This window comes from Erpetoichthys calabaricus, chromosome 12 (assembly GCF_900747795.2).
Source record: "Erpetoichthys calabaricus chromosome 12, fErpCal1.3, whole genome shotgun sequence".
Taxonomy (NCBI): Eukaryota; Metazoa; Chordata; class Cladistia; order Polypteriformes; family Polypteridae; genus Erpetoichthys; species Erpetoichthys calabaricus.
Window position 1 is genome coordinate 29,207,585 of NC_041405.2, and position 15,632 is coordinate 29,223,216.

At 35.7% G+C, this 15,632-nt stretch overlaps 1 protein-coding gene and 1 long non-coding RNA gene across 4 annotated transcripts in view; both read right to left on the reverse strand.

The window, feature by feature from the left end:
- Positions 1-871: 871 nt before the first annotated feature.
- Positions 872-3,304, reverse strand: LOC127529849 (uncharacterized). The gene is made up of 3 exons (XR_007936466.1): positions 2,930-3,304; positions 2,312-2,430; positions 872-1,758 (listed from the first exon to the last, which is right to left on the reverse strand). It is a non-coding gene; the product is annotated as an uncharacterized LOC127529849 (long non-coding RNA).
- A 650-nt stretch (positions 3,305-3,954) lies between these two features.
- Positions 3,955-15,632, reverse strand: part of LOC114663251 (meiosis inhibitor protein 1) — a 109,522-nt gene continuing 97,844 nt past the window's right edge. For 2 of the 3 annotated variants that reach the window (XM_051934843.1, XM_051934842.1), the window contains 2 exons: positions 5,647-5,825; positions 3,955-4,618 (listed from right to left, as the gene is read on the reverse strand). In XM_051934843.1, the coding sequence (XP_051790803.1) occupies positions 4,466-4,618; positions 5,647-5,825 (332 nt within the window). In that variant the 3' untranslated portion in view covers positions 3,955-4,465. Of the gene's footprint in view, positions 4,619-5,646; positions 5,826-15,632 lie in introns of those variants that run through there. The other variant, XM_051934844.1, reaches the window with a different exon arrangement.

Genomic DNA, 15,632 nt, shown 5'->3' on the forward strand with positions numbered 1-15,632 from the left:
GTCTTCTGGAACATTCTGCTTTGGCCAAATGAATCAAAGATAAGAGTTGTATGATCACAGTAACAGTAGTAGATATGTTTGGGACAACAGAAGACAGCATTTCAGGAGATGATAGCTGTACTAACTGTGAAGCATGGTCTTGAATATGCACATTTGTAATTATTTTTTTGCCTCAAGGCCTGGGTAGCTTGCATTAATAGGGTCAACTATGAATTCTACATCATATGAAAGTGTGCTTATGGAGAATGCAGGGTCATCTGTCCAAAAGTTGAACTTGAAACTTAAGCAGTAAAGAACCTTTCAACACAATGTTGATCCAAAGCACACTAACAAATCCACCAAGGAATGGCTCACAATGAAGACATGGAGGTTTATGGACTGGAGTAGTCAAAGTTCTGATTTAAATCCCATTGAAATGTTTTAGGGGGATGTGGAATAGGCAATGTATGCAGGAAAACATAAGAGATCTTGCAAGTGAAAGAATTTTGCATGGTGGAGTGGTCAAAAATGTAACCACGACTATGCACGAGACTGGTGGAAACCATGCAAAACACCTAAAAAAAAGAAATTTCTGCTGAACAGGTCAATAACATATTTATACTGTGGTGTTCGAGTCCCCAAATACACAGTTTATTTTTCCTTTCCTGCAACACACAATGCAAAAACAAATTTCCTCACTAACTCAGTCCTTATCTTTTATCTTTCTTTTCTTCACTGCCTCCACTCCTCCCGCAAGCTCCATCCTCTTCCACCCGACTCCGGCTCCCCGAGTGGAGAGAGGCGGCCTCTTTCATACCCAGGTGTTCCTCAATTAAGTCCTGGCAGCACTCCCGGGTGTGGCGTAAGTACTGCGTTTTAAATCTGGCTCCTCTTCTGGCAGCACTTCCACCTCAAACGGAATTATCCCAGCGGCCCCTGGTGGTGGTGGTGGCCACGTAACCCAACAGGCTTGAGCATTACAGCCCCATGCTTGTGGCTCCGACGTAACCCAGGGTGGCTGTCCTTTCCTATCCCAGAGAATGGCTTGCCCTTTTCATGGTCCCCTGCTCTCCCAGGCTTCCCGACAGGGCATGATCCCCGGACGTTCTTCACAATATGAATAATGTGATTTTAAAATAGTTGGGTATTATTCTAAAATAGCTGGAAAAAGACATGCTTCCACTAATGCTTTTTAACAATTTATTTTCATTCCTAAAACAAATAATTAATTCACAACGTCACCACTTTTAACTATATTTACATCTATTCAACACTGTGCCCTCTGCAGCAAATTAGTGAATCAGCTATTAATAATAATAAACCTCTTTACATTTAAAATTAACACAAGAGATCAGAAAAAAATTAACAAAATTAACACACATTTTAATTTTATTTCTACATAATGTAATTGTTTAATATCTCAAATTATATATTGATACAGGATATACACAGACAAAAACACGTATAGTTGTAGAACTTGTACCTTTTTGATTAATAAACATCACAATAGTTGTTATTATTACCTTGTAACGTGTACTATATCACTGTTTTGCAGAATTAGCTTAAAATGCTGTATATGGAAAAAAATCTAAGAAATTTAATAACTCTTGTATCTTCCTAATTATTTCAAACTGAATATAGTCATCTTATTAGTGAATAGGTTTACACAGTATTATGTTCATTTATTTAGATACACGAAAGATTTCAGTCTTGTTGCTTCAGATTTATCAAGCAATACCTTGGCCACAGAAGCACACTGCTACACCTCCACTTGTTACACTTGTGCAAGTGAAACTGTTAAGGAAAGGGTTAGATAGAATCAAGATATACACAGCAAATTAGGTGTATAATATGGGGTAATTGCTACTATGAATTAGTGTTCAATTTGGAGTTTGAACCTTAAGCTTAATTTTGAACATTTAATTTCTTAAAATTGAGTGTTTTATTTCCATGTATAACTTTTTTAGTAAATAATAAAATAAAGGAGGGACTTACATGTAAATCTAGAAAATAGATTAAGCTATGCGTTTTGAACCTGCAATTAAATTACAGGGTTTTAGAGAAGCTAGACATATGCTGGCTGTAATCAGGAAGCAATCCTAGACAGAACAAAGGCTGTGAGACATAATCATACATTGCCCACACCAGGAGAATGTGGAACCACTAAATTAACCTAACATATTCATATGGTAGATAAGGCACAAAAACATTTATTTAAATAAAGGTAAAAACAATACAAAAGAAAGCAAACAAATTAATCATGTCCATAAGATTAAATGTACTTCATGCAGAGATAGGTGTAGGATACTAGATGACACTCCTTAAAGGATACATTATATTAGTAGTTTGATTGGGTTGGCAAGTATGCCAGTCTTGAAGATTTTGTAGCAGACCCTGAACTGATTCTCTTTCCTCCTGTGCTAGATGCAGCAGATCTTGGTTATTCTGAATCTGTAACCAAACTGCATACTAGAATCAACTGTTAAAGGCTATAAACAATAATTATAAATGAGATCTTAAGTATAATAATTTTCCCATGGCTCTGAAACACTTGAAGAAAGAATACAAACATTAACTCTTATGTAGTACTTTTACTATGAAGTATCCTGCCACTCTAAATAAGATTTAAGTTTAAAAACAATTTGCTGGATGTAAGTTCCCTTTTATACATTTATACAATTTGCTATCAATTGCATACAGCATAATAATGGCATTTTGAATCGCTGATCATTTGTTACCTCCAGTCAAACTAATTTTTACATTGCTTCAAACATAAAATAAATTAATAATTAAATTAATAATATGGTACACACACACTAAAGGAAAACACCAAGTGATTTTAGTATGGTTTTTCTTCTGGTCGCATTTAAGCAGCTAACTAATTGATCTATGACATCAAATTGTTTCCCAGATGTCATACTGGAAGCTGTGTCTGCAAAAGCATTGGTACCTGAAGTAGTAAGGCTGTGAGTGCATATAAAGTTGCATCTTCTAGCTCATCCATTCTTCTCTTTTTAGTTACTTCCAGTAACTGAGAAAGATCAGGTTCCCATGCAATAATAGTGCTCTTGTATTTTACCAGCTACAGAAGAAAACAGAAATTTCTGATACACTGATATTAACAATATTACCCATGTAAAAGAAAAAAGAAACATTATTCTTACCACAGTGACTAAGCCAAGTACAGTAGGGTGAAGCATGCAGTCCTCACCAGCATTAAAAAAACTGTACAAAATAATGCGACTCCATGGCTGTGATATAGCATGCAGGACTAATTAAAAAACACAAATGTAGATTACTTAAAAATACTCTAATACCATTCTAGTTGCTCAACAGCACATTTTGAAGAGAGTGAAAAAAGTAATTCACCAGATTACTGTTTTAGGTTTTCATTTCAATTTATATTATCAAGAAGCATGAGAATGTTGATGATAATTTCAGGTTTATTCCTTGACAGTAGCATACATTTTACTTTGGTATTTAATTTATGTAACACTTGGTTGAGGGAAAATAAAGTGAAATTAAGAAAAGTAATTACATTTTTAAGGAAATTGTCACATTTTATTAAAACGGACAGTATCTGTTTTAGTATGAGTAACTACTTATTGAAAGATGACAAAAGGAGAGACTTGTCTCATTCAGCAAGGCTTACTGAACATTGCAGAATACACTAGAGGCAGGTTATACTTACTCTAAGCACTACCTTTCAAAATGCATGATTTAAAAGGTCATTTGGAGACATTAGACATGTATCTTTCAGGTTTTCATTTTTTGTGTGATGTGTTGAGTGAGTTACTTTGGGAACACGATTTTACCCGATACTTATTTTTCTTAGAGAAATCATTTAAAGAACTAGTCTTGATAACATGTCTCCTTTTTTTCTGTATCTTCAAAATAATTTTTTAATCTTAAAACATTTACATACTAATCTATTTGTTAACCAGACAAATAGGATCTGGCTCCTATGACCCTGAATTTGACAAATTAGGTTTAAAAAATGAAAATATATGGATAAGGAATTATTTTTTTGGTTCCTTTCTTTACATATGAAAACGTTTTGTAGTTCATTCTGGCCTTTTCATGTGTGAAGGTAGATAAGAAAAATATATACTGTAGACAGGCTAACACAAACACAAATAATATTTTGTATTGTGGATTAAGGTATCGAAAGAGTATACCGCCACCTGTCTTTCTCATCACATTTCTATGGATGTACTTACAGTAAATCAGCCCATGATTGCATTGAGCCCAAGATACAAGCAGTCTTTCAAGCAGCTGTATACATTTACATAGGTATAAAGATTTAAAGGTATAAAAATTTCAAAATGAAAGTAACGATAAAATAACACAGAAATGTGAACACAAATTGGAAAAATACGATTGGAAAAATCCTTCATTCATACATTACCTTCAGGGATTTGTACAGTAGGTTACCATAGTTTAAAAAGCCACACATCACAATAAAAGCAGCATAAACAATATATTTTTATGTGTTATGTATGTTTTTAGGAAAACACCAGATTATTTGATAAAAAAGGATAATTATTATCATGGTACATGTCTTGTTGCTCTTCCGTTGCAAATAACCAAGCAGAGACTCCAAGCAGCTCAGTGACGCATACTGTACAATCTCCTCCTTCTGCAAAGCAAACAGGAAAAGCTGTTACAAAAATATCACCAAAATACAGTTTTCGTAAGAGGACAGCATACAATACAATCAAATGAAAAAGTTTACAATACAGTCATGGCCAAACGTTTTGAGAATGACACAAGTATTGGTTTTCACAAAGTTTGCTGCTTCAGTGTTTTAGATCTTTTTGTCAGAAATTTCTATGGTATACTTAAGTATAATTACAAGCATTTCATAAGTTTCAAAGGCTTTTATTGACAATTGCATTATGTTTATGCAAAGAGTCAATATGTGCAGTATTGGCCCTTCTTTTTCAAGACTTCTGCAATTCGACTTGGCATGCTGTCAAATCAACTTCTGGACCAAAACATCCTCCAAGAGCAACTTCTCCCAACCATGCAAGAACAGCTTGGTGATGAACAATGCCTATACCAGCATAATGGAGTAAGAAGGCAAAAGTGATAACTAAGTGGCTCAGGGAACAAAACATTAAAAAAATATTTTGGGTCCATGGCCAGGAAACTCCACAGACCTTAATCACATTGAGAACTTGTGGTCAATCCTCAAGAGGCAGGTGGACAAACAAATACCCACAAAATCTGACAAACTCCAGGCATTGATTATGCAAGAATGGGCAGCCATCAGTCAAGATTTGCCCCAGAAGCTGATTGACATAGGGTGGATTGCAGAGGCCCTGAAAAATAAAGGTCAACAATGCAAATATTGACCCTTTGTATAAACTTAATGTAACTGTCAATAAAAGCCTTTGAAACTTATAAAATGCTTGTAATTATACTTCAGTATACCATAGAAACACTTGACAAAAAGATCTAAAAACACTGAAACAGCAAACTTTGAAAACCAATACTTGTGTCATTCTCAAAACCTTTCGCCACGACTGCAGACATATCATAAAATACATTTTAAAAAGTACATTCATTATACCTGGAAAGGTTATACAAGGCAGGTTGTTTGGGAAACAAAAAGGATATGTAGTAGAAATGATAATCATTAAAGAAAAATGTAATTACACAAACCTGTAAAAACAAATTCTGTAAAGCTACAAGCAGATGTAGAGTTCTACTAGAACACAATGGGTAGAGTGAAGCATCTGAATCTTGCAGGAAGCTCTGTGTTTGGGCAGACTGTTTGATTTTAATTAGGGGAGAAGATAACTCCAAGTCCAGCAAAGTTTGCAGAAGATGAAGTGAACATGCTGAAGAGAAAAAAAACACAGTACAAAAATACAGTTTGACTAAATATGTGCTTTGCCTAAGCCCATGTTTCAAAGGAGAGCATATGATGTAAACTGTTCCTCCTATGTGTTATAGCCCACTCTGTATGGAATGTACATAGCAGGCACAGCCCTAATAAGTTTAATTTTAATGTTTTCAACTTCCTGTATGCACAAACTGCTTCTATGATAATACCTGATAGGCACATTCAGGATGAAAAAAAAAAAAAAGCGTTTTCTACCTCCTGTATGACATTAAATGACTAAATGCCTACAGTTAGCCTGTGGACTACTATTTGGTAGAAATGGTCAACAAAAAACCCTTGAAAGACACAGTAGCCTAGGACATCCCTGTGCCATTTTGTGTCAACATAAATAAATACCACTGCAACCATTCATTCTAATCTGACATTATGAATAACACCAGGTATCAACATGCTTTATTCCCAGAGAGTCAGCTTGCTTTCCCTTCACTTTTTTAATTCATTCTAAATAGCAGCAGATGACATTCCATACAATCAAGTCAAACTTAACAAACCAACCAGGGGAGCCAACAACCAGAGCAAATCTTTAAAAGCAGCAAGGAAGGAAGAGTATCCTGTTCACTAGTGCTGGGCAGTATAACCAAAATTCGATATCACGGTATTTTGCAAAACTACACCAGTTTCACGGTATTGGACAGTATTTTTTTCCCCATGCATGAGTGGATGTTAACCACATTTTCCACTGCAATTACTGGCTAAGAATAACCTATTCCACTGTCATGAAAATTGTACATTGTACAAAAAAACATTTTAATATGCACACAAATATTAATACAGGTTTGCATGGCCCCACAAAATGATAGTTTTCAAGTGGGTGGTACTAATGAAGAGAAGGAATCAAATTACATAACAGATGCAGTCAAAATATAGAGCCTTTTTATTGAACAAAGTTTGCAAACAACTTTAACATTTTGACAACATATTTTCAACCATCCAAAGAGGCATTTAAACTTAGTAAAATATCCAGAGGTGCTTGTCAAAAGTTGTATTGCACTGAACATGTCTTAGAAAAGGAATAAATAGTAAATATTTTTTGTAAACCAGCTACACTTTGTTAGTGTTAAAAATCTCTGTCCACTGACACGTTAAAGTGACTTTTAAAACAACTTTACCATCATTAAACTGCATAATATTTAAACTAATAAATAACAACAATACAATAAATAACAGTGCAACTTCCAGTAATAATACTACTACTTCCAAGACCTCAAAGCCCAGGTGCACACAGTATTCATCAAATTAAAATAAAAAAAAAAACAAGTGCAACTTGGTGATGACATCTTTACTAACTGAACCATCATTAAGGCAAACTGCATTAATATGGACCTTGCTTCAAGCTAAGCTATATACATACATAAATAATAAAACTGCAACTTGCATTTATAATGCTATTTGTGGTATAGCCCTACGGAAGCGTATTAGAGCCACGGTGAAGGAAAAAAAAAAAACTATATGTTGAGATTAGAGTTGACATTTCCACTTTATTCTCATAGTTTATTTTGTCATGAAAGTAGAATGTCGTAAACTAAACTTCATCCTAAAACCACTGTTTAATTTACTAGATTTCTCAAACCCCGTCATAAGTTAATGTAGCACATTAATTGCTTTGTGTTAAGTGTTCCCTGACCCAGTTGTTAATCGCTATCCGCTTCTTAAACTGACTTCCTCTGCACTAAGTGGAGGCACTGGCAGCGATTGCTGCACAGAATACATTCACTTCATGATATTGCTGCTCTCACAAAATGTAGAATGCCAAGATAAATTTTCATGATGAAATGCATTAAAGCAGGTATTAAACATGCACGGTAGTGCTACTCCCTCGCAGTAAGGGGTCCCCCAGGTGTACGTTCAGTGTAGAGAACTTTATGGCAGGTGTGACGAAGCTCCAAAAAAAACTGGATGTATGAATGGGTATCGCACAGGTTTAACTTAAATATTGTGTAAATATTGGGTTTGTGATCTGGTGGTCGGAGACACGAACACAGAATTCAATTGATGTTCTTCTGAGTGGGCTTTCTTTATTGCATGACTGCTGTCTCTGTCTGACGTACCAAATCCGCAGTTCCTATCTTTCCTTTTTCTTTCTCCACATAACCAATCACCACACGATAAACATCTTTGTGAAATTAAAACTAGTTATAAACTTAGACCACGGAGTGTTCAGAACTTTAAAAAAGTCTTTGTTATACATGTTTAATTATGCCATCCATTCAGGGTTGTACCCATCCCAGCAAACATTGCATGCAAGTCAGGAGCAAATCCTGAACGTGGCGCCAGCACATTGTAGGGTGAATACAAGCAATACATACACTAGCAGGGTCAATATAGCCTAACAAAACCCCACATCCTACATGACTTTGAAAAAATATGAAGCACGGCAAGTAAACCCACCAGAAAGACATGCAAATTCAAGGCAGGGAACACCCGGGACCTCCTTGAGGCCACAAAGCAGTGCACTCTCAACGCCACCGTGCCCCCACATGATTAATATATGCTTTAATGCATTTCATCATGAAAATGATATCAAGTATTTATCTTAGCATTCTAAATGTTCAGGGAGCAGGCATATCATGAAATTAATGTATTCTGTGTGGTGATTGCTGCCTTCACCTCCTCTTAGTGCAAAAGGAAGTCAGTTTAAGAAGGACATAGCAATTAACATGGCTTGGGGAACACTTAACACAAAGCATTTAATGTGCTACATAACTTATGATGGGGTTTGACAAAATCTAGTAAATTAAATATTCATTTTAAGATGAAGTTTAGTTTATGATGTTCTACTTTAATGACAAATTACGAGAATAAAGTCAATATGTTGACTTTATTCTCGTCATAAGCGTTGAGATTAAAGTGGAAATGTCGAGAATAAATTCAACATGTCGTCACACTATTACACAGTACCCAGGTATATTACACAGTATTGAAGAAAAAAAATAAAACAAGTACAACTTGGCTTGCAGTATTATCCAGTAGTATGGAAACAGTATTCACACATTTGAACATAATGGTCCACATTCGACCTTTTAAAACCAAAGTATCCACAGAAAACAGACACGGCTCCTTTTTTCGGCAAAAGTTCTTCTGTGTCATTATGTTCAACTTTATCGCCTGCTACAGCTTCAGTTTCAGAATGTTCTCTGTCCATTTTCACCATTCAGTACCTCTACTAACGCATGTACTCTGTTGTATTCGTGTTTAGTGGTGTAGCAGTGAAAAAGGTCCCCCCTTAAACAGTTTCCTGCTGCTCCACGTTCTGAACATTGTTTAGGCTATTTAAACCGGTGTTGCGGTATAAGAAAAATCCAAATCATAACAAAAATAAAAAACGGTTTTTGGTATGAACCGGTATACCGCCCAGCACTACTTTCACCAATATAGGAGGTTATTCTAAGATGTTATCAATTCGATCATGCCATATTTAAAAAAAGTATTGAACAGATCCTCTAAGTGAGAATTTGATTGTTTCCAATTTCAAATAATAAACTGTAGAACATTAGTTACCCACCAATTTAAAAGTGGTGGGGTGGGATTCTTCAAGTTGAGCAAGATAAATCTATGTGCTAGTAGTGAGGTAAAGGCAATTACAGTTTGTTTGTCCTTATCCACTTTTAGCCCATATAAGAGTACACCAAAAACTGTTAATAGATTAGGAGTAATTGTGACACCAACGCTCTCTCACAGGCATTCACAGATTTTTGTCCAAAATTTTGTTAATTTGGTGCACACCCAAAACATGTGGCCCAGTGAGGCTGGAGTTAGACTGCAACTTTCATAAGTTGAATTTTTCCATAGATACATTTTGGACAATTTAAAATGATTATATATATATATATATATATATATATTTGATAAAAGATTTTAAGTTGAACGATTGACTGCTTTGCTCATATGGAGCTAGAGTGTATTCTGTGCATGGCTGTCTTCGATTCCTTTTCTGAAACAGTAACTGAAACATCTTTTCCCTATTGTACTCCAGGATATTTGAAAGGAAAGGACTTTAAAATAGTGCTGGGCGGTATACCGGTTCATACCGAAAACCGTTTTTTATTTTTTTATGATATGGATTTTTCTTATACTGCAACACCGGTTTAAATTGCGTAAACGACATTTGGAACGTGGCACAGCGGGAAACTGTTCAAGTGGGGACCTTTTTCACTGCTACACCGCTAAACACAGATTTGTTGCACTAGGGCTCTTTTTCACTGCTACACCACCAAATAGTGGGCGGTAGCATAGGTATGCCGCGCGGTGAAAATGGACAGAGAGCCGAAAAAAAGCAGTCACGTCTTGTCGCCTGGAGATGCTTTAGTTTTAAAAGGTCAGATGTGTAAATACTGTTTCTATACTACTGGATAATACTGCAAGCCAAGTTGTACTTGTTTTATTTTTCAATACAGTGTAATGTACCTGGGTACTGTGTAATATTGTGACGACATGTTGACTTTATTCTCGTACTTTGTCATTAAAGTAGAACATTGTAAACTAAACTTCATTATAAAATGAATATTTAATTTACTAGATTTTCTCAAACCCCGTCATAAGTTATATAGCACATTAAATGCTTTGTGTTAAGTGTTCCCCGAGCTTCTTAAACTGACTTCCTCTGCACTAAGACGAGCAACGGCAGCGATCGCCGCACAGAATCCATTCAGATGATATTCATGCTCTCTGAACATTTAGAATGCCAAGATAAATACTTGATATAAATTCTAAATTTTCAGAGAGCAGGAATATCATACAGTGAATGGATTCTGTATGGTGATCGCTGTCTATTAGTGCGGAGGAAGTCAGTTTAAGGAACGTAGTGATTAACAACTGGGTCGGGGAACACAACACAAAGCATTTAATGTGCTACATTAACTTATGACGGGGTTTGAGAAAATCTAGTAAATTAAACAATGATTTTAGGATGAAGTTTAGTTTACGACATTCTACTTTAATTATAAAGTAAACTATGAGAATAGAGTGGAAATGTCGACTTTAATCTCGACATAAACGGCGAAAATAAAGTGGAAATGTCGACTTTATTCTCGACGTAAATTTTTTTTTTTTCTTCCCTGTGTCCGTATTTTTTTTTTTTTTCACAGTGGCCCTAATACGATTCCGTAAGGCTATACCACAAATACAATTATAAATGCAAGTTGCAGTTGTATTATTTATGTATATAGCTTAGCTTGAAGCAAGGTCCATATTAATGCAGTTTGCCTAAATGATAGTTAAGTTGGTAAAGATGTCATCACCAAGGTTGCACTTGTTTTATTTTATTTTGGTGAATACTGTGTAATGCACCTGGGCTTTTGAAGCCTTGAAGTAATAGTGCAACTATCAGTAATAATACAATTATTTATTTTGTTATTATTTATTAGTTTAAATATTATGCAGTTTAATGATGGTAAAGTTGTTTAAAAAGTCACTTTAACGTGTCAGTGGACAGAGATTGTTAACATTAACAGAAAGTGTAGTTGTTTTACAAAAAAAAATTATTTATTCCTTTTATAAGACATGTTCAGTGCAATACAACTTTTGACAAGCACGTCTGGATATTTTCCTAAGTCTAAATACCTCTTTGGATGGTTGAAAATATCACTTTATGGGGCAATGCAAACCTGTATTAATACTTGTGTGCACATTAAAATGTTTTTTTTGTACAATGTACAATGCTCTTGACAGTGGAATAGGTTATTCTTAGCTAGTAATTGCAGTGGAAAATGTGTTTAACATCCACTCATGCATGGGAAAAAAATACCGTCAAATACCGTGAAACCGGGATAATTTAGAAAAATACCGTGATATAGAATTTTGGTCATACCGCCCACCCCTACTTTAAAATGTTATTATATATTGCAGAGATGCTATCTGCGTCTACAAGACTGATCACTATTACTTCTGGAATAGAAATAGGTGGAAGTTGAAGAAAATTGGGCAGGTGCAGTTTAGCAAAGTTTCTAATTTGAAAGTAGTTGGAAAAACTGTTGATGAGAAGTTAAATTTGAAGCTTAATTAATCATAGGATGTAAAGGCATTATTTATAAAAATCTCTTCAGTATTTTAATATTGGACATTTTCAAAACTATAAATACTGTGTATGTTTGAGAGGGTGAAAGAAGGTGGTGCTTTCTACATTGGTTCCATATTCTGAGTGAATGAAGGGCAATTGGATTAATAGTGTATTGACGATAATTTGTATTTTCTGCAGCACAGAGCAGGAATATTAAAGAAGTGCTGAAAATTTTTAATTCTACTGCAGACCAGGCATGTGTATATTCATCAATTTGTTTCTATGTCCTGGGGCCTCATGTATAAACGGTGCGTACGCACAGAAATGTTGTGTACGAACGTTTCCATGCTCAAATCGCGATGTATAAAACCTAAACTTGGCGTAAAGCCACGCACATTTCCACGGTACCTCATACCTTGGCGTACGCAATTTCTCCACTCGGTTTTGCAGACTGGCGGCATCCAGCGTCAAAGCAGTGCTACTGTTCCTGTGTGGTCACCCTTTCTTTCTTAGACCCACATTCCTGACGCGGCTTTATAAATACACTGATATTAACTGCATATTGTTTATTAGTGTAATGCATCTAATTGTAATTAACCTGTAGCAATATAATGGTCCAGGGAATAGCCATAGTATTCCAAATACCATAACTGCTTTAGCGTTGTTATGCTCACTGCATCATCTTCTTCTTTCAGCTGCTCCCGTTAAGGGTTGCCACAGTGGATCATCTTTTTCCATATTACTCTCACTGCACCACTCGGAGTATTTAAATCACTGTATCTGAGTGGGGAATCACAGCAGCAGCTGATCGGAAAGAGAATGATCGGTATACAGTTTCAAGCACACACTACCTCAACCATGGCAAAACGCGTCAAAGCCATTCCTGTACGGACCTCGCGTTTCAGAAACAGTTTCATCCCAAGAACTATAAACGCACTCAATCAGTCCATCAAGTGCTCCTTGTAGAACTGTTTGTACTTATAAGTACAATTACCTCACTGTGAACTTGCACTACAGTTATAATATTCCACAACCTGAGACACTTTATAAAGCGCGTATGATGACGATATAATTTTTAAGATGAAATGTAGCAAAATATGTTGCTTATAGTATACAGATAAAACTTTAACTTTATTTAAATAATCTGTATTGTTAATAATTAAACATGTGAAGACATGGTGCCGCAGCGCTAGCTAGTTCACGAATAGCTCCTGCCTTGCGCTGTATTATTGCTGGTGCTGACGCGACACTGGAAGGATAGATGGATACAATAATTAAACATGTACTACGCAGATATTTCAATGTTCCTTAAAAGTTTTGAAGAATCGGCGTTCTAAGCTTATAGATGGCTTAACGTCTATTACAGAGCTGATTGTGTGGCGATTGGGTATTTGGAGAAAGAAAAGTAAGGACAGGAATTGGAGGTTAGTACGTTTAAAAGAGACAGTACTTCTGTAATAAATTATTTCATCGAAGGTCGCACATGGCGCAGCAAGCCTCTTGCGTGAGATATGAACAATCACTGCGCCACTGTGTTCCCATGTTTAGTAACATGCTTTCATTCCTATCATCATGAAAAAGATATCACGTATACATCTCAGTATTTTAATTATTCAGAGAGCTGTAATATCACGAATGTAATGGATTCTGTGTCCTGTCGGAGAAAGAGAATGGAAGCACGTAGTGATTCATACACATAGAAGATCAAATACAGAACAAAGCATTTAAAGTGCTACTTGAGAAACTAGTAAAATAAATGATTTTAAGATGAAGTTTATGATGTTCTACTTTAATCATTTTGTCATTAAAAGTGGAAATTTCAAGATTAAAGTTGACATTTCGTGCTTTTTTCCCCACTGTGTGCCTATTTTTTTTCTCTGTACCCTAATAAGCTTTCATATGACACTCAGACGGTCTGCTACGAGTCGCCTTTTCACGGCGACTTTGATATGTGACTACTTTTTTATTTCGGGCACCGTGCGACTTTGTAAACTTGAGCCTTCGAGTTTCTCCGACACTCTGTCACTCGATCAACTTCATTTTGTTGATTATACCACTGTTTAAACCAACAAATAGTATGTTTTTCCTTTGCCTCCACTTGGCATTCGCTGAAATTCTTATATTTTCCCCTGTGCTTTTCACAGAAGGCTATTTATATTGATTTGCATATTCAAAGAGGCGTAATTCTGGGAGGAGTTGGGGCGGGACAGAAGGCGCGTGCACGTGCGTTACTTTTCAAGCTGATCGGGATTTATGTAGTGGAAGAACGTGAAAGTTTGTGTGCGCACAGATTCCTGCATCTGGATTTTTCTGTGCGTACGCACATTCCCGCTTTTGTGCTTACGCCATGTTATAGTGTGAGTTCTATGCACAGCGTTATACATGAGGCCCCAGGTCTTTATGGCCTGTACATTTGCCGCGCAGTAATAAAACTGAAAGTTAGGTAGTGTCATGCCACCTTCTGAATTAGGTAGTTGTAGAGTCGCCATTTGGATGTGTGGATGGTTCAAAGTCCAAATAAATGAGGTTATGATTGAATTGGATGCTTTGAAATATAAAAAGAAGGTGTCCATTCCAAAATTGTGTGCTGCAGAGTTCACTGGAAAGAGCACACTTTTATTCAAATTGATTTTGAGTCAGTCTAGATATTTTTTGTAAATCTGCTAGTGGTTTTAGGACTGCTCCCATGGAATTTTGTGGGTCATATATATACAATACCATATCATATGCAAATAGTGATATTTTCTGTATAAGTACTTCTTTGAAAATCCCCTTTTTATCTCTGATGCATTTCAAAACTAAACAGCTAATGGATTATTGGTGATTGCAAAGAGCAATGGTGATAGGGGGCATCCTTGTCGAGTACCAGTTTGAAGTAGTCTGAAATAATGTTGTTAATGTAAATTGTGGCTTCTGGATCAGTATAGAGTAGTTTGTTCTGTGTACATATGTTTGGGGTGAACTCAAAATTGTGCAATGTGGTGAACAGCTTTTTCTGTATCCAAAGATAAGATCTCTGGGGTGTTAAATTTAATGGGTGAATATATTATATTAAACAAACAAAGATTAGATGCTAAGTGTCTGCCTTTAATAAATACAGTTTGGTCTTGTCATACTATAAAAGGAAGCACTGTCTCAATCCTTCTGGCTAGAACTTTGGAGAGTATCTTAACATCTCTATTCAGAAGTGAGATTGGTTGGTATGATCAACATTGTAGTAAGTGCTTATTTTTCTTGGGAGAGGCAGTACTTGATGCTTGACAAAAAGTATGAGGTAGAATTTTGCAGTCTCTAGCTTCTATAAATGTTGCTAATAATAGTGGAGTTAACTTATTTGAATTAAAAAAAAAATCCACTGTGCAACTATCAGATCCAGCTGCTTTCCTACTTTGAAGTGAGTTTATAGTGTCTAATAATTCTGAGAGTGTCAGAGGTTTTTCTAGTTCCACTTCACTAAGAGTATCTAGCTGTGGTATCAGTAATGAATCAAAAAACTCATTAGGTTATGTCTTATCTTCTTTAAACTGAGTAGAATATAAGGACTTACAGTACTCTCTAAATGTGTGGGTTGTATTTTTTATGGTCAATGATTTGATCTCCTTCTGTGTTGGTAATTACTGTTATTGCATTTCGGACTTCCTGCTTGTGGATTTGTTGGGCTCTCAGTGTTCATAATGATGTCGTGATTTAAAGATGAGCTGTTCTATTTCTTTAAATTCTGATTACAAAATCTGTCTTTTCCAATAA